Here is a 19,858-nt window from a genome sequence, read left to right on the forward strand (position 1 = left end):
AATGAACTCAGAAATGTATTGGGGTTCAATAAGAAACTTTGTGAAGCGTGAATCTCAGACGTACAAATTGCAACTTCCAGCAAAAGGGCATGACATGAATTAATTGCACATGATTGTGAGTCCAGTCCTGCCTCCAGTTACGCAGACCAAACTTACATCAACTCCAGCAAAGATTTTGTTTTGTATAGGTGTGTAAGAATAGGCTAGCAGTGCATGGGGTCCTGAATACATTGACTTCATAAAAACTGATTTTAATCAATGATGCTTTAATTGAAAATGAAATTTGTTCCCCTTTTGTATTTCCTTGATGTTTCTAACTTTAAAATCAGGAAGAAATTCTAAGCCCTATGTCTAGCCGGAATTTAATTTTATGTTGATTATGTCTGTTGATTTTCACTCAGTATAACTTTCTTTCTTTCCTTCCTTTCTCTCTTTAATCAATGCACACTCTCAGATGAACCCCAGCCAGGTATGATTACAAAATATATCTTAGATTCTTGTATACTAATATTATTTTAGATTCACATTTTATGGTGATTATGTAGATAGATGATTTATGTACTTCCAGCTAACTTATTTATTCTGAAACTTTAAAAATACCCTTAGATTTAGAATTTATTTTATGGCATAGAGTGAAAAATATTACTTGTTTACTGTCACTTTTGTGAATTTGATATGTATTATATTTTAGGATGCTGATAGAAGATCTAGCAACTAAATAATTTGGAGCTTTGTGGGTGTGTTTTGGAAGTAAAATTTGGCTTCTAGTGGAAATGTATGGCATTGACCTCAATATGGAAAGCTTTAACAAATATTTGCTTGTTCCCCACAACACCATTTTAGATCAAGAGAGCTGCTCTGACAGCAATGCTGGCTGTACTCATCAGTGCATTCAAGGGCCCTTTGGAGCTCAGTGTACATGCCCATTTGGATACCAACTTGCAAATGACTCCAAGACCTGTGAAGATATCAATGAATGTGATCCTCCAGGCTTTTGCAGTCAGCATTGTTACAATGAAAGAGGATCTTTTAGGTGTTACTGTGATGAAGGGTACATTTTAGAAGCTAATGAAAGGACTTGTAAAGCTGCAGGTGAGAAATACTGATAAATCCTAAGAAGTAAACAAGATAGGTACTGTCCAGTGTGTCAGGCATACAGCTATTTGCATAAAGATTATAAAATGGACATTTTAAGTAATATTAAAGCAGCTAGTTGTGAGATTAGCTAGTAAGTAAGTATTTATAAAGTAGATTTTTTACAAAGAACCTTGAAAAAAGAATTGCTTGGTTGTGGCATCCAAGTAATTAGTACCTTGTACAATAATGATGTCACCTATGGCTAAGTGGAGGTTAGACAGACACCTGAGTGGTAGGATTTAGTCAGGGGTGATCTTGGCTTGAGCCAGGACTAGATGACCTCATGAGGTCCCTTCCAACCCCGCTTTCATATGATCCTATGTTTGAATAAGAAAATCTGGGTTTAATATGCACTTGTTAAACTGAGTACAAGGAGGTCATTTTACCTAGGGCAGAATCCCATTTTAGCTGTAATAATATTGAAATAAATCATTAAGTCTAAGGACAAAATGATGAAAACACTTGAGGCATCAACTGTTGTTAAGGTTTTGGTATATTTTTTCTCATGCCTACCCAAAAAAGTTTTGTGTTAAATAGGCGTAACACAGACTAAAGAGATGTGGTATGTTTTCTTCTCCTAGCAGGATATTCTATCAGGGGTTGGTTACGGTTTCTGGCAGGGCTGGGAACGAACAAGCTTGGGGCTGAGGCAGGCTACTCCTGGGACCTGGCTGCCTCCACTGAATCTTCCTGCTGCCTGCTTGTAGCATGAAATGGGCAGAGTCCTTCTTCCACTGAAGCCCCTGCTGTCTGGCTGTGGTGTGATGGTATGGCAGAGGCTCCCGCTGCTAACTGCTGCCAAAGCCACAACTCTGCAAGGCAGATCCAAAGGGTCCATTGGCCAGATCCAGCCCTCAGGCTGTAGGTTGCTGTCACTTGCTCTAAATATTTTAGTAAATTTCTATTGCTTGGCTTACCTGTATTAATTTCTTTTCTTTGATAGAGTCTGGGAATCTTCTCTTATTAGTGGCGAGCCGTAATCAGATTGTTGCAGACAACATCACCTCTCAGGCACACATCATTTATTCTCTTGTTCGAGATGGGAGGAACATAGTAGCTATTGATTTTGATTCAGTCACAGATCGCATCTATTGGTCTGACACTACACAGGATAAAATTTGGAGTGCTTATAAAAATGGAACACAACGAAAAATAGTAAGTCTTTAGTAATAATAGAAATATATTCTCTTTCTTATCATTGAGTAAAGGGACTGGAAGAGACTAGATTTTCAGTTAACAAAAATTTAAGAGGCAGACCTCTAGTTATTGAAATGAAAAGAAACTTCCAGAAAGTGAAGCTGCATTATATACAAAAGTCTGAAGGAGAAACTGTTATTAGGAAATTTACATGTGTTTACACACATGTGCACCCACATGCTTATACACTTATTCATGTGTGAGATGAGATAATGCTACTTTGGGCATATCTACATGAGATGTTTTACTGCACAGTAGACTCATATACTGTGCAGTAAAGCACCACCATTTATATGTGTGCAACATTTACTGCACTGTAAATTAGTCTACTGCTACTACTGGTAGGTACAGATAGTAGATTAACCACACAGTAGTTAGTGTGCAGTACTGCACTGCTGTGAAGCCCCATGCGGAGGGAGCTGTGCTGGCTTCAGGGGAAGCTGTCTCCCATCTCCATGCACATGGGGACAGGTGCTCCCCTTGGCTGGTATGGGGGGCTGAGCCAGGCAGGAGCAGCCTTGGACTGGGCTGTTGCCATTGGAAGCAAATCTGTGCCTTGCGGGGTGCACATATAGATACGTTTCTGGGCACAGTTTAATGCATATTATATTACTGCTCAGTAACCTTAATTGCACATGTGGACACACCCTTTGACTACTACTTTCTCAGCACTAGATTGTAAATCTGTATTGTTGCTAGTGTGCTGTTACTCATTTGAGTAGTTTCACAGAGGTCAGTAGGATGACTCAGGGGAGTAATTTCTTACCAGTTGAAGGACTGGGTTTGCATTCTGGCCTTCATTCTGTATGAGAAATCTAAAGAGTGAAGGTCATTTGCCTTTCCTATATCTATTGTGTTTTATGATATGTTATTAATATTTAATTTGAAAGAGTGATACCTTCAGAGGAACTAACTTTTTGTTTTTAATAGGTATTTGACAGTGGTGTCACCGTGACTGAAAGTATAGCGGTAGACTGGGTAGGTCGCAATCTTTACTGGACAGACTTTGTTCTGGAAACAATTGAAGTCTCTAGAATGGATGGGAACCACAGGACTGTGCTGATTAGTGAAAATGTAACAAACCCAAGGGGACTAGTGTTAGATCCCAGAATTGAGTAAGATGTTTTTATGTTTTTGTTTTGAAAAAAATATGTTTTCATAATGATTAAAGTAGAAAAATAATTCCATTGTTTATCCAAATGTAATATTCAATACCCATGCTCATTGTAATGGTAAATTACAGGGTCCATATATAGGCAGTTTTGAGTTTAGTAATCTAGTTCACTCATAAATCTTGGTTAATTAAGACAGTTTTATCCAAAACATTATTTAACACAGCATTATAGTACTTTGTTTCATTTTAATAAGCTGTCTTGATTATGTAAAAATAGATGTTATAATATGTATCCCTGGAGGTTATGTTGTATAATTTTAAATAATTAAGTTATTATTTAAAGAAAATTATTATATTATATTATAATGTTTATATAATGTTATAGTACATAGTGTATATAGCTACATATTGTATAACATGATGTGGTTATATGGCACAAAACTGGGTGTCTTGGAAACACGTGTGATTATAAAGTAACTTCAAGTTACCAGTTAATAGTTTAAAATTGCAATACTGTTTTAAGAAGAGGTTCACTGGGAAAATGTTATGGGTCTACTTCATACTTTGGAAGAAATTACTGTTAAAACTGTTTAAACTGATTGATTTCAGTTACTTTTACTACATTGTAACTTTTTAAAAAGTATTGTTTCTATTTAGGCTAACATTTCTTAACAGCCAAATGTTTTTTCTCTGATTAATTACCAGAACTTATTTTTTGCAGTGCTCATGTGATGTTCTGGACAGACTGGGGCCGAAATCCTCGAATTGAAAAAGCTAGCATGGATGGGACAATGCGAACAGTTATCATTAGTGATAAAATCTACTGGCCTAATGGACTTTCCATTGATTATCCAAATAAACTGCTCTACTTTGCTGATGCTTATCTTGATTATATTGATTTTTGTGATTATAATGGCAATCACAGGCGACAGGTGGTAGCGAGTGATTTGGTAAGAGTAATAATGAACCCTTGACCCATTTCCAGCTGTGCTATGACAGTGCTGTCTATATGATCTCTATTACAACAGTGTCAATGCCTTGCAACTGTCCTCAGAATACCTCTGTGAAGTAGGTGAACTCATTTTACCCTTAGTTTATGGATGGGAACTGAGGCATAGAGTTTATGTAATGTGTCCAAGGTTATATAGGAAGTCAGTGACCGAAGTAGGAAATTCAATTAAGTGCTCACAAATCCTAGACTAGTGGGGACTAAGCACCGGCTGTCTAGTGGGGACTAAGCACTGGCTTTCTTCCCTGCTTTCTGGCCCTAGTTGTATGAATTCTAAATTCATAATCAACAATGAGCTTGGCTTTAAGAGCAACATATTACCCTACAGTGTAGTCTATGAAAGGTAAAGATACATCTTGCCATCCAGAGATATCCAGGCATCACTATAACATCCTGCTGGTGTAGCTAAGCCAGGGTAGCACCTCCCCAGTGGGAGCCTCTACCCACTGGGCACTCAGGAGGGCTGGGGCAGCTCCGTGGCTGGATTGTCTTTCTAGGCAGCCCAGGCAGCAGTGGCTTGTTCCAGCTGCTGCCACTGCTGGCCCCATCTGCGTGGTGCTGATGGGGACCAGCGTGCACAGCCCTGACCCGGCCTGTTTTGTGGCTGCTCCAGACTTGCCTACACTGAGCAACAGCAGTAGTGGCAGTGGCTGGACAGAAATTGTTGTTGAGCACGGAGGGGAAAAGCAGCCCCTCTCCCTTTGCCATTACTGGGCCCTTCCTGCTTCAGCTGCCCAGAGCCCATGCCAGGCTGCTCTGTGTCTCTGCTGCCATTGCCACCACCTCTGGGCTGCCCAGTGGGGCAGCAGTGGCAGTGCAGAGAAGCTGCAGGGCATTCCCAGATGCAGGCTCTGGGCAGCTGCAGCAGGAAGGGCAAGGCAGTGGCGAGGGGGAGGGGTGTCTTTTCCCTTGTACTGAGCACAAGTTTCTGCCTGGCTGCTGCTGCTGCTGCTCCTCAGCTTGGGCAGGTGAGTCCAGAGCAGGCAGTGGGCAGGTTGGGGCTGTGCATGTGAGTCCCCACCGGTACTACAGGGCTTGGGCCAGTGGCAGCAGCAGCTGGAAGGAGCCACTGCTGCCTGGGCTGTTTGCCCAGGGGGTGGCAAGGCACACCATAGCTGGATGGTGCCTGGGCCAGGTGGGACCAAGAGACCTGCTGTGGGCCAGACAAAGACTCTCCATTGGCTGGATTCAGCCCACAGGCCATATTTTGCTTACCTCTGAGTTAAGCTCTCTCTGCTGCTTGTAATTGCTATTGAGAGAAGCACACATGCTAACCAGTTTTGTGAGTAAAGCATTTCAGGGTTTTTTGGGGTGTGCAAACTGTGTTTCATCTCTGTTTGAAGTGTGTTCCAGCATGGTAGCAGCACATATCTACTACCATATTTGAGTTTGTCATTGAGCTCTTGCCTATATCTCTTCATTGTATGCCTTGCTGTTTGTATTACAGCTTTGTCTTCTTTACTGCCTGCCCACACTTTATGCAGGTTTTTAAGCACAAGAAGGATTTTATTTAGTACTAAACAGAGTTAGTACTAGTGTCATTAGAAGCCTACATATAAGTAGGAATACATATATGATATTTCTATATGTGCTAATAAGATTTATACACATAAATACTTGCATATAGAAACAAAAATCTTTCCTCTTATATGGGATAGAAATGTCATCATAATCTATACTTGAACGATGTGCATTCAGCCAACTTTTAATGTCTTTTGTACTCAAGATATATTCTGTGTCTTGTTGTGAATCACATTAATTAATTTTTTTGGGCAGCATAATTCCAAGTTTTCAGCTAATTTTTCAGCTAAATCTTACTGGATAAGTAAGATTTTCAAGATTCTTTCTAGCAGTAGGTCACCCACTTCAGATGGGGTTTGTGTAATTCTCGGAGAGAAGTCCCTAAAGGAAAATGTGAACTTAATCGGAGTAACTTCAGAGAATGCAGTTTTAATTTTTCAGTACAAATGATAACTAAATATATACCAGCAATAATAGCTGACTTTAGAGCAGGCGAGGCCACTGTGTGGCACGCAAAACCTTCTCATGTTCATTTAGTTGATAAAAGCGTGGACGGGGGCAGGTGGACATGCATTTGTGTGTTGGGGGAGCCAACTTTTTCTTCGTGTGGTTTTTTAGTTCTTTTTTATTAAAGTTACAGTGTTGATAACTGTTGCCATGTTGTGGCTCACATGAAGTCAAATTCTAGTTATTCAGTTGCAAAGGTGAGGGGCTGGATCCTCAGCTGGTATAAACAGGATGGTATATATAACTTCATTATAAGTCAACAAAGATGTGTAGACCAACAGTAGTTGAAACTGGGACCCAATTTTTCTATGACAGGATAAACCAGTTCTTGTAAAATGGGAACTAGCACCATTTGTAGCCTTTACCTCAACTCACACTCATGCTAATTTTTTAAATAAGGCTTGGGTAAGCAATCCTCTCCAGCAGCCCAGTAGAATACAGAGGAGGTTTCAAAAGTAGAAAGGGTGAAAAGTTAGGCACCAAACTGCCATATATTTTTCTGTTTGTGCCTTGGAGACACTGTACCTACCTATTTATCCTCCACACTAGCTTGCAATTTTCCACAGTGCTGTTGATCACCCAGACAAGCTTTTTCTATTGAAAAATGTATTTCCCCATAAAAGCAATTGGCACCTTTTTGTCAGGGGAAAGTGTGGATCATTTGTACATCACCTGAAAGATATCTGTTGGGACACAGCTGCTGTGTTTTTCACTGTGCTCAGCTCAGTCATTGTGCTGTGTGATATTTCAACACAAGCTTTAGATGATAATACCTCTGGGACTAAATTGGTCAATGTTTTTTCTTTTTAGATATTACAGCATCCACATGCTCTGACTCTCTTTGAAGATTTTGTTTATTGGAGTGACAGATACACACACCGAGTCATTCGGGCCAACAAATGGCATGGAGGAAACCAAACAGTGATTATTTACAACATTAACCAGCCTTTAGGGATTGTAGCAGTCCATCCTGTTAGACAACCAGGTGGTAAGTCAAACAAAATAACTTCAGCAAAACAAAAGCAAACCCTACAGGTTGCTTATTAATAAAACACTATGAATCATGCGTGTCAAGATATGTTCTGTGTGAAAATAAACATATAATTTATACTGCTTGCAAGCTATTGAAGGTTGTTCCAGTCCATCGAAACTGTTGAATAACCTGGTAGTAATTAAGGCAAGCTAGCCTTGGTAACACAAAAACAAAACTGACAATATGCATATAAGGAACTGGTCTCTGGAGTTGCTTTGCTATCAGTGTTTATCTGGGGTTGGGGTAGGAGATGTGCTAAACCTCTACCCTTCCTTATCTTGCAGTAAGTGGTTCTTGTGGCTATGCCTTTCCCTTGTAAGAACAGTGAAGCCTGTAGATAGTCTGTGTTTATGCTTGTCTTCATAGTGTCACTTTACTACAATATGTAACTGGTTCTTGTTAACGTCTTTTGAACTTTACAGTAGGTCTTTTTTTATGATTGTATTGTATCCTTGAGTTTCTGTGCCACTTAGAATAAGCTCCTGCTGCTACTTGGCAGTGGTGGTTACAAAATATGGTTTAATGATGGCTCTTTCTGGGAACTCCATAAGAACTTTAGTGGCAAATTTGTAACAAAAAACTAAATTATCAAACTTGCATGGATAGTAAAAAGCAGTGATCAATAGGGACTATGCTTACTTAGGTCCTTTGCAATTTAAAAAAAAGTTGCCTTGGATTTTTCAAGGGGCCCAAGGAGTTAGCCACCCAGCTACAGTAAATTTGAATGTGATTTGGGTGGCTAAGTAAAGTGGAACACAGATTTTCTGTCTGGGTGTTTCACAGCCTGTTTAATTTGTAGTGTGTTGCTGAATCAAGGACGAGGCACTTAGCTGTTTGCTGTGACTTTTACCTCAAAGGGCACTGAATCTACACTCCACTGGTGCACAGCAATGGGTCCCACACAGTTGATTGGAGAAGCATTGGCTTTTGAAATAAAGCTGGAGTGGCTCAGTGGTTCCACATAGCAGCTTGCTGTGGCTATACATTTTCTCGGATAGTTTGCAAAACCTCATCTTTGCAGACAGCTAAGGAAGCTAACCTTACGAAGAATCAAAGTTCTATATAATCCCTTTAGGCTCCCTAAAAAGTGCCAAACTTGATGACTAATCCAAACATGCTAAATTCGCTACTATTGACAAGGCTAAAACATGAGAGAGAATCCTGTAGCTCTCCATGCAGTGCCTGAGGTACCAAAGATACAAAATGAAACATAATGAAAGACCAGCATGTTAACAGTCTTGTTGCTGTAATACAGTGGTTCTCAACCTTTGTAGACTCCAGGCATCCCTCACTGGACTCAAGGCACCCCTCATCAGATTCAAGGCACCTCTTGGAAAATGCCAGCTCCTAGTTTTCACTCATTTTTTCACTACAGAAAAATTACAGAGCAATTCTTCTGTTGGGAAGAACTCAAAAAGATCACAGCAAGTAGGAATGTTTTTGATATTGTGGATTCCTATTTGAAATCTTTGGGTGTGTCCAGACAAGTGCATATATGTCTTATGTGTGGTGCTGCACACTTGTGTGCGGTGCTGCACACTGCGTGTGCTGAACATTCAGGCATTCCCTGCACTGCTATCTTTGCTGGGGGGTAGGAGGGTTTGACACTGGGAGATCCCAGTGTCAAAAAAATCCACACCTAAAATTAGTGGGGTGGCACACATGGCAGCAGTGTGCTGTACCGAAACTAGAGCCTGGGCAGCTAGAGCCATACTCCAGCTGCCAGCCAGGCTCCCTGCTGCCAGATCACTGTGGCTACAGCCCCTGGAGGCCCCCAGGACCCCAGGTAGGGCTGCTGGGGCCAGCCCAGGTGCTGGCCCCTGCTTCCTACCCCACCCAGGGCAATGTCATGCACCAGCATGTGCATGCGCAGACGTTCCTTGGGGACAAGTAGCAGCTGCACATATGTTGGTGTTTGTCTCTGGGAAAACACTTGTTCCCACTCTTGGGGATGCAACCTTTGATTTTACCTGTGAATCATATGTAGGTGTTTACACACCTAACAGAGCTAATATGGCATGGCACCCTTGAAAGGATCTCATGGAACTCCGGCTGAGAACCACTGCTCTAATAGCAAAGTGATTCAGTGTTGTGGTGGCTGTGCACATGGTTTCTGATCTAGATAAATACAAAAGTGGATATAATACAGTTTTGACTTTAAGAGCATCAAATGGAACTTCATCAGTCTGTTACTGTATAGTTGCATTTAAATTTTACTAGAGCTTTCTGTTTACTCTTAGGTATCAATTCATGTGCATCAGCTTCCTGTAGCCACCTCTGCCTGCTTTCTTCATCAGGACCACGATTCTATTCTTGTGCCTGTCCTTCAGGATGGACACTTTCCCCTGATAATGTGAACTGCATGAGAGGTAATGAGCTGTGGAAAAAAACGGTATTAGATCACTGAATCCATGCCTCTGCCAGTGTTGGAGGCAGTGCACACAACTGTGGATCATTGTTCATGGAATTTATATCCTTCACTTCAGGCTGATTGCAAGTCAGAAGCCTGGAATATAGACTTTTGTTTAGATATAGGGCCAGTTTTTTGGAAGTGCTCCCTGCCAGGGTTTCAGATGCTAAGCAGTTAGATTTGTTTTTGGGTTTTTTTGTTTTTTTAAAGAGCTTGACTACTTTCTAGGCATTTTAAAACAACCCAGATTTTTAGCTCTGCTCTGCATATCATTTTTTATTTTTGGGAGAAATATGTCTGGAAAGAGTTACTAATTGCTAATAATTACTGAATATTCATAGCTTGTCATAATTGTAAATATCTGTCAGTAAGCCTGATCCTAAGATTTGCATTCCTATGGAGGTAAGACACATGACTGGAGGGGATCACCTGAGGCATTAAATTACTGCCTGGCAATCTTTATTGTAAGATCCCTTTCATAAACTGACCCAGCTCTATTTTATCTTAAAACTTGTTAGGTTTCTGGTCACAGGAGCTCCTCACTCCTTTTATTTGTTACAATCCTTTTTCACATTTCTTGCCTAAATCTGTTAGTGGCCAGTATATACCCATTTGCCCTTGTGTCAACACTGACCTTTAGCTTAAGCAGCTCTTCTTCCTGTCTGCTGTTCACCCTCCTTATATATTTATAGAAAACAGTCGTATCCCTTTTCAGCCTTTGATTCCAGTTTTTTTAGGGCATGTCTGTACTTTGGCACTGGCTGGTACCAGGGACACTGGTGCTGAGCATGCCCTGCCGACTTACATCTGCTGACAATATCCACACTTGGAAGTTCAGCGGTGAGGCTGCTCCACGCTCATCTCCAGTGGGTGCTCTGAGGCCTGCTTGGAATGATGAGCTTGAGAATAAACAGTGGAGACAACCCGGAGTAGTGCTCCTAGTGAACTTTTAGGTCTTGAGCATCCTGACACAAGTGGGTGGCTGTGGCATTCTCATCTCTGTCTTTGCTGAAACATGCTTTTGCTGCTTTAGAGATACAACCTCACAGTCTCCTTTTTTATAGGAAGAATGGGTTCTCTATTTCCATGACCATCCTAGTCACCCTTCCCTGCACAGCTTCCAGTCTGAAATTTAGTTCCTTGATCATAGGTGACCAGACCTGTACGGTCTTCCATGGGGTCACTTCTCCGACCAGAAAACCAAAGGAATACCCTGATGTGATGCATGTGACTAGTAGGGCTGTGTGAAGCTTTGGTTGTTGATTTGATTCAGAGGAGATTTGGCCCGATTCAGCGGCCAAATCTCCAAATCCAAATTGAATCGGGAGACCCATTAATCTGTCTGAATCGAATCAGAAGCCTCCAATTCAATCTGGAGAGATTCAAAGAGATTTGATAGATCAGCCATAGACACAGCTTTATGTTTTTTCTACATACCTCAAGGTACCAGGCGGCTCATGAATGCTGAGATGGTGGGGCAAATGGACCATCCCAAGGTAGCGTGTGGGGTCCACAGCGTGCTTGGAGGCAGACCTGGAAGTGGACAAGAACCACTTCTGGTCCACTTCTGGGTCTACCGCAGAGCATGCAGGGAATTCCCCCTGGCTGCCTAGCTTGGTGACTGGTGCCTTCTAGGTCTGGGGGGGCACCCGGGGTCCCCCCGCAGCTGATTTCTGAGCTGGGGGGATGCAAGTACCTCCGGTCCACTTCCGAGCCTGCTGTTGAGCATGTGGGGGGCCCTGCTGTGCTACTGGGGGATGCTCCATCCACCCCACCATCTCATTGTTCACAAGCCACACCTGGTACCTTGAGGCATGTAGAAAAAACATAAAGCTGTGTCTATGGCTGAATCACTGATTCTCCGAATCAGCACTGAATCTTCAGATTTGGATTTGGCTGAATATAATCCGGACAGTCATCTGAACCAGCAAAGCAAATCACTGTCCCCCGAATTGGGCCAAATCTGAATCCTAATTGAATACGGCCGGCTTCACACATCCCTGGTGACTAGCAGTGCCTAATTGCCAGACCAAAAATAGATAGATCATGGAGACTAAAGCAGAAGTTTTGTAGTGCTTGCTTATTCCTGGGTAAAAAAGATCAAAGTGCTAAATACAGTAGGATCTGGAGGGACACATTAGTATTACAGATATTACACGTGTCTTGATTTAACCAACCCTACCTATGTAATTTAAATTTCTCATATCCAATTACCCTGGTGAACTGCCCTTGATCAGTCTGTAGTTGTAGAAATCCTTCATCAAATTAATTTCCAGAAAAATTCAAGATCATCAATTGCTTACAGGCAACTCAGAAGTCTAAAGAGATTAAATTAATAAAACAAAGCATTTTTTATAACTTATTCATCCAGCTATAGAAGAGTGCATTGTACTTTGGGGTTTCTCTGCCAAGGAACCTCCTGAGCACATGCAATTTCAGGACAAAACTGCCTCCAGACTAAGACAAATTGAGGATCTCTGACTTTTTAACTGCACTTTCAAGGCTAAATCAGTGCTTCCTCCTTTTTTCACTGATTCTTAGCAGAATACTTTTCAGAGAGCCATGTCAATTTAACCTGTACCATTAACAACAATAACACGAATATTAAACAGTGTGTGTTTAATTTTAAGCACAACACACATTTATCAGTAAGATTTATTATAATGAGAACTACTCCTGGAATTTTCCATAGACATTCAGGCTGGAAGGGACCCTGAAGGATCATCGAGTCCAGTCCCCTGCCCCAGGGGCAGGAAGTCAGCAGGGATCATAGGATCTCAGCAAGACAAACATCGAAATCTGTTTTGAAGGCATTCAAAGTGGGTGCTTGAACTGCCTCTGGCGGCAGTCTATTCCAAACCATGGGGGCTTGGACAGTAAAAAAGTTTTTCCTTATGTCCAGCTTGAATTGGTTGCGGTAGAGTTTGTGACCGTTCGATCTTGTCATCCCTTGGGGCGCTTTGGTGAACAGTCGTTCCCTCAGATCCTGGTGAACACCCCTGATAAACTTGTAGGCGGCCACCAGATCGCCCCTGAGCCTGCACTTTTCCAAGCTGAAGAGTCTCATGGCTCTCAGCCTCTCATCATAAGGTCTGTTTTCTTGACCTCTGACCATGCGCATGGCTCTCCTCTGGCTTCTCTCAAGCTTATCCACATCTTTTTTGAATTGTGGAGTCCAAAACTGGATGCAGTACTCCAGCTGTGGCCTCACCAAGGCCGAGTACAACGGGAGAATGATGTCCCGGGATTTGCTTGAGAAGCATCTATGGATGCAAGCCAGAGTTTTGCTCACTTTACTAGCCGCAGCATCACATTGAAGGCTTATGTTCATCTTGTGGTCAATCATGACCCCCAAGTCCCTTTCATCTATGGTGCTGACCAGCTTAGCACTGCTGACCCTATAAGCATGCTGCAGGTTTTGCCTCCCAAGGTGGAGAACCTTGTATTTTCGGTGTTAAACCTCCGCCCATTTCATGAGCCTGTCAAGATCTGCCTGGATCACCCTCCTGTCCTCAGGTGTGGATGCTTTACCCCAGAGTTTGGTGTCATCGGCGAACTTGGCCAGCCCACTTCCGACTCCATGGTCTGCATCATTGATGAACTTGTTAAATGAATACTATGCTCTTTAGTCTGTGCAAAGCTGGGGTTATAGGGAACACGATGAAATAAATAAAAGGTAGCTGTTATCAAGCACAGAGGTCTATGAAATGCTCTGTGTGCGTGTGTGCATGCATACATCTGGTGTGTGTATGTGTGTGCATACACATATTTGTGGGATCCAGTTCTGTTCTGGGCCACTGTATTTAGTCAAAGCTTTGAGGTATTTGAAATGTCTTATTCTTACTTCCTAGACCATTCAGTTTTTTTCTAAGTTCAAGAACTGATCAGTACATAAAATTATATAAGCAAAAAGAAATTTGCTTGTGTGAACAGTAGTATTTCAGGTCATTTTAATCTGCGCAGGCTTCTTGTCACTGTTTAGTTAAAACTTCTGTGATACATTCAAAACCTGTATATAGAAAAATTCTTCAGATTTTACTTATGTAGTGGAATTGCTACAGGTCAGATCTTATCAGCAAAGGGCATTATACCATGTTGCTGATTCTTTTCATGGTGAAAGATTTTAATTATTGCTAATGATTATAAAAGAATAGGCATTTGCCATTTTTCTTCAGAGATTTATTATGATCCTAATCTGTGTTGACATTGTTTAGGTTACTCTGCCAACAAAAAGATTAAACTAAGCTATGCACACTTTTGTTGCATAGTGTTCTTTCCAACACAGTGATATCGGTGTACTCTCCATAAGGAACTAGTATGTCTAATAAGGCTAAGCTTATATGGATGAAAAAGTATAATTTTCCACATTGCCCATTTTCTTCTTTTACAAGTGGCGTTGGCAGTTTTGATCATGAATTTAGTTTTTGCAGTTTCTTTATGTTTTGTGATTTTGATATTAAAAGATGGAACTGTTTCAGTTTTCCTGGGTGGCTTAAGAATGGGGGTATCAGACAGAAATGGGGAAGGTTTTGTTAATGCTACAAATGGTGTGACTTTTTAAGTCATTTCCACTCCACCTGCTTCAAACTCAGAAACTGTGGTTGTGAGGATTCTCCAGGGGGCTCTTCTACCTCTTCACTCAAGGGTTTTTTAGGCAGGGCTTGAGAGCAGTGATACAGGGGCATCTTCACTGCCTCAGGTTTGGTTTGGCAATTGCAGAGCAGGTGTTGGCAGGGAGACAGGACTTAGTTTTTTCACAGCTGCCTTAAGAATGGTACAGAGTCAATGTAGATGTGTTTTGGGCACTCCTGAAGATTCCTCTCCATGTGAACTGCTGAATACAGATGAGAGTACTCGTATAGAATTAAGCACAAACTTAAGTATTTTGCTGAATTGGGAATAATCTGCAAATCTTTATGCCCTTGAGTAAATTTACTTATATCCATCATTTTAATGAGTTAAGTGGGAGATCCTCCCATCTCTTCTACTGTGCTGATTAAGAAGCCTAAACATCCTTTTAGGATAATCAATAATACTTGTTTTTGAAAAGCTTGTCCTAAGTGCCCTAAGTATTTACAGTCTAGTCCTAAATTAGCAGAAAAAACCAATTGTATAGCATGACTTTTTCTTGACTGGATGAAATATATTAAAACATTATTTTCATTTAAATTTTGTTCTTTTCACAGTTGAACAACCATTCCTAATTGCTGTAAGAGATAATATAATTTATGGACTTTCTCTGAACCCAGAGGAGAAGACCAATGATGCCATGGTTCCAATAGCAGGGGTTCAGAATGGTGTTGATGTTGACTTCGATGACTCAGAACAGATGATCTATTGGGTTGAAAATCCAGTAAGTTAAAACTTACGCTTAAAATGTGCAATCAAGAAATATCACTCATTTAAAAATTGTGTTTTGTCGCCTTTTTTAAACATACTAATGTTCCAATAATAATTACATCAGCTGTAACTGAAAAAAGTGTTCTTATTGATTTGTTTTCTTTTTTTAATTTTTCTGGTGTAGATTCAAGAAGTCTGTTTACCTTTTTATATTATTTTTCATTGTTGTCTGGCTTTGCACTTCTTGGTCCAGCTAAAAGCAAAGGATTGAAACATCCATGATTAAGGATGTTGTTATGCTACTCCTCGTCCAGTCAGAAGTACCAGCAGGAAATATCAGAAATCTTATGAGAAATGTTTCCCAATACTTTTCATATGATCATCTTCTCTGTTTCTCCTCTATATTTAGTTAAGGCTAAACATCGTGTACACGGGTGGGCATCTTTATCCCTATGAGTAGTTTCATTGAATTCAATGGCCTACTCATTAGAGTGAAGATAATCATATACTTATCAGAGTAAATATAGTCATATATCAGGGGTTTTCAACCTTTATTGTTTGGTGTACCCCCGGCAGCCAGTCGAGAAGTGAGGAGTCCCCCAGCAGCCCGTCAATGAGTGGTGAGGAGGGAGAGGGCCCGGTGGCCAACTGATGGCCAGGATAGAGGGTTACCCGGTGGCCAGTCAACAACTGGGGGAAACGGAGAACAAAAGCACAGTGCAAAGTGCTGCTGGATCTGCCCCCCACTTCTCCATGCCACTGCTGCGTACCTCCTGGGGTCTTCCCAAGTACCCGGGTTTGTGTACCCCTGGTTGACAACCCTTGTCATATACATGTTTTCAGGACTGGGCCTCAGTCTGACAGTTGCTCTTTTTATGAAGCAGCACAGTAGAGAAACATATATATTTTTAAAAGCAGGAAAACATTAGGAAAAACAACAGGAGGCTCTGGGGAAAGATAGTATTTTGAAAATAGCTTCAATTGCTATTTAAAAAAAATGACTACATTTTAATTTGACAGAACCACTTTAATAACTGCTCCTGCTGAGCTAATAAAAATGCCTTCTCTTTAAGGTCATCTTACAGCAACATTTCCTAGTTTTTGCAGGGTAGAAGCCTATCTGAGAACAGTCTGAGGAAACCTCTGAAAAGGACTTAGCAAGGAAACTTTAGCAAGGACTATTTAATTTTTATTCTGTGCTCAGTTCTGGAAGCATGGTGTTAGCTAGGAGTTCTTGTATACTATGCTGTACAGCAAAATATGAATGTTACTTTCTCATCCTCCACCCACACTAACATTTGTTTAGGCTTTTCCCTGCTAAAGAAACATTAAAAATTCCTATTTCTTTAATTTTTGTCATGTATTTTTTACAGGTTTCTTCAGAAATAAAAACATTTTCACAGTGAAGAAGAAAAGGGACAAGTAGTACAAGTTGACAAGTAGACAAGTTGTCCCTTGACAAAATGCATATACATTTTCAACTTAATTTGATTTACCTATTTATAGATTCATAGATTCATAGATGCTAGGGTCGGAAGGGACCTCAATAGATCATTGAGTCCGACCCCCTGCATAAGCAGGAAAGAGTGCTGGGCCTACATTACCCCAGCTAGATACACATCCAACCTTCTCTTGAATACCCCCAGGGTAGGGGAGAGCACCACCTCCCTTGGAAGCCCGTTCCAGACCTTGGCCACTCGAACTGTGAAGAAGTTCCTCCTAATATCCAATCTAAATCTGCTCTCTTCTAGCTTGTGGCCATTATTTCTTGTAACCCCCGGGGGTGCCTTGGTGAATAAATACTCACCAATTCCCTTCTGTGCCCCCCTGACGAACTTATAGGCAGCCACCAGGTCGCCTCTCAACCTTCTCTTGCGGAGGCTGAAAAGGTCCAGTTTCTCTAATCTCTCCTCGTAGGGCTTGGCCTGCAGGCCCTTAACCATACGAGTGGCCCTTCTCTGGACCCTCTCCAGGTTATCCGCATCCTTCTTGAAGTGCGGTGCCCAGAATTGCACGCAGTACTCCAGCTGCGGTCTGACCAGCGCCCGATAGAGGGGAAGTATCACCTCCTTGGACCTATTTGTCATGCATCTGCTGATGCACGATAAAGTGCCATTGGCTTTTCTGATGGTTTCGTCACACTGCCGACTCATGTTCATCTTGGAGTCCACTAGGACTCCAAGATCCCTTTCCACTTCCGTGCCACCCAGCAGGTCATTTCCTAGGCTGTAGGTGTGCTGGACATTTTTCCTCCCTAGATGCAGCGCTTTGCATTTCTCCTTGTTGAACTGCATTCTGTTGTTTTCTGCCCACTTGTCTAACCTGTCCAGGTCTGCTTGCAGCTGTTCCCTGCCCTCCGGCGTGTCCACTTCGCCCCATAGCTTAGTGTCATCTGCAAACTTGGACAGAGTACATTTCACCCCCTCGTCCAAGTCGCTGATGAAGACATTAAAGAGTATCGGTCCAAGCACCGAGCCCTGCGGGACCCCACTGCCCACACTCTTCCAGGTTGAAACCGACCCATCCACCACAACTCTCTGGGTGCGACCCTCCAGCCAATTCTCCACCCACCGGACTGTGCAGTAATCCAAGTCACAGCCCCTTAACTTGTTCACCAGTATGGGGTGGGATACCGTGTCAAAGGCCTTCCTGAAGTCCAAGTATACGACATCCACCCCTCCTCCTGCGTCGAGGCGTTTTGTGACCTGGTCATAAAAAGAGACTAGATTGGTCAGGCACGATCTACCTGCCACGAACCCGTGCTGGTTTCCCCTCAGCATAATTTGTCCTGCCGGGCTCTCACAAATGTGAGCCTTGATGATTTTCTCAAAGATTTTGCCAAGGATGGAGGTGAGACTGACTGGCCTATAGTTACCCGGGTCCTCCTTCCTCCCCTTCTTGAAAATGGGAACCACACTGGCCCTTTTCCAGTCCTCCGGGACTTGACCCGTGCGCCACGAGCGTTGAAATATTCCCGCCAGTGGCTCTGCAATGATGTCGGCCAGTGCCTTCAGTACCCTCGGATGGAGCTCATCCGGGCCTGCCGATTTAAAGGCATCCAGTTCCTCCAAGTGACCCTGCACCACCTCAGGGTCCACGCATGGAAGTCTGGTGCCTTGCTGCTGCCTCCCTACACTCCCAGTGAGAGACTTGTCGTGCCTCTCGCTTAGGAACACTGAGGCGAAGAACTCGTTGAGGAGTTCAGCCTTGTCCCCTCTGTCCGTCACCAATTGTTTCTGCCCATTTAGCAGGGGTCCTATTCCTCCCTGGGCCTTCCTTTTACTCCCTATATATCTAAAAAACAATTTCTTATTGTCTTTTACTTGGGTTGCCATCCTCAGCTCCATGGTAGCTTTGGCCTGTCTAACTGCCTCCCTACAAGCACGAGCAGAAGAGGTATATTCCTCTTTGGTGATCTCTCCCTGTTTCCACTTTTTATGTGCTCCCCTTTTGGCCCTTAGTCTGCCCTGGATTTCTCTGGTCAGCCAGGGAAGCCTCCTGGCCCCTTTCCCTCTTTTACCTCGCACGGGGATCGTCTCGCTTTGTGCTCGAAGGATAGCTTCCTTAAGGCACAGCCACCCTTCTTGGGCTCCCATCATTTCAAAACTACTACTCTGCAGTGCATCCTTCACTAATTGCCTGAGTTCGCTGAAATCAGCTTTCCTAAAGTCCAGCATGTTCATCCTACTGGTTACCTTACCCACTCGACGCCTTATGTTGAATTGTACTTTTAGGTGATCACTGTCCCCCAGATGGCTACCGATCTGTAGGTCCCCTACTATGTCATCCCCCGTTGCCAATACCAGATCCAGTAAGGCATTCCCCCTAGCGGGACCATGTACCTCCTGCGTCAGGTGGAGGTCCTGTACACAGGTTAGAAACCTGCGTGAGCGGTGGGACTTTGCTGTCTGTGTCTCCCAGCAGATGTCCGGGTAGTTTAGGTCCCCCATGACCACCGCCTCTTTAGCTTTTATGGTCTCTGAGAGTTGCCTCAGGAGCCCCAAATCTATTTCTTCCCCTTGATGTGGGGGTCTGTAGCAGACCCCTACCACCAAATCCTTTTCTCCTTGCCCCCCATGTAGCCTAACCCACAGTCCTTCTACTTCCTCATCCTTTGATTCTGTCTTGATGAGGGTTGATGTATATTGCTCCTTAACATAGAGCGCAACCCCTCCCCCCCTTTTCCCCACTCTGTCCTTTCTGTACAATCTATAGCCCTCAATATGTACCGCCCAGTCGTGGGATGGATCCCACCAGGTTTCCGTCAGCCCCACTAAGTCGTAGTCGTTTAGTGCAACCAGGAGCGCTAGTTCATCCTGCTTGTTCCCCATGCTCCTAGCATTAGTATATAGGCACTTGAGCCCTGTGACTGGTGCTTTTGCTACCCCCTCGCTCCAAGTCCTAAAGGGCTTTTTGTCTCTAACCTTCCCGTTCCTTACCTGTGCCGTATTGCTGTCCACCCCCTGTCTTTCACGTTCCCAAAGCTCTCTTTCTTCAGGCTGGGCTGTCCTTGTGGGTGCCACCTGGTTTGGTGGTCCACAGCTTCCCCCACCCTCATCTTCCCCTCCCCCCGACGAGCCTAGTTTAAAG

General features: G+C 42.8%; 1 protein-coding gene across 3 annotated transcripts in view; it reads left to right on the top strand.

Annotated features, from left to right (window-relative positions):
* The window catches only part of LRP2 (LDL receptor related protein 2), a 217,917-nt gene that overhangs the window by 88,136 nt on the left and 109,923 nt on the right, over nucleotides 1-19,858 (top strand). For 2 of the 3 annotated variants that reach the window (XM_090045537.1, XM_090045539.1), the window contains exons 26-32: nucleotides 844-1,092; nucleotides 2,081-2,292; nucleotides 3,265-3,449; nucleotides 4,170-4,398; nucleotides 7,296-7,473; nucleotides 9,759-9,887; nucleotides 15,115-15,281. In XM_090045537.1, the coding sequence (XP_089901663.1) occupies nucleotides 844-1,092; nucleotides 2,081-2,292; nucleotides 3,265-3,449; nucleotides 4,170-4,398; nucleotides 7,296-7,473; nucleotides 9,759-9,887; nucleotides 15,115-15,281 (1,349 nt within the window). Of the gene's footprint in view, nucleotides 1-454; nucleotides 470-843; nucleotides 1,093-2,080; nucleotides 2,293-3,264; nucleotides 3,450-4,169; nucleotides 4,399-7,295; nucleotides 7,474-9,758; nucleotides 9,888-15,114; nucleotides 15,282-19,858 lie in introns of all 3 variants that reach the window. The other variant, XM_090045536.1, reaches the window with a different exon arrangement.

This window comes from Crocodylus siamensis, chromosome 4 (assembly GCF_052110815.1).
Source record: "Crocodylus siamensis isolate JL-2025a chromosome 4, ASM5211081v1, whole genome shotgun sequence".
Classification (NCBI taxonomy): Eukaryota; Metazoa; Chordata; order Crocodylia; family Crocodylidae; genus Crocodylus; species Crocodylus siamensis.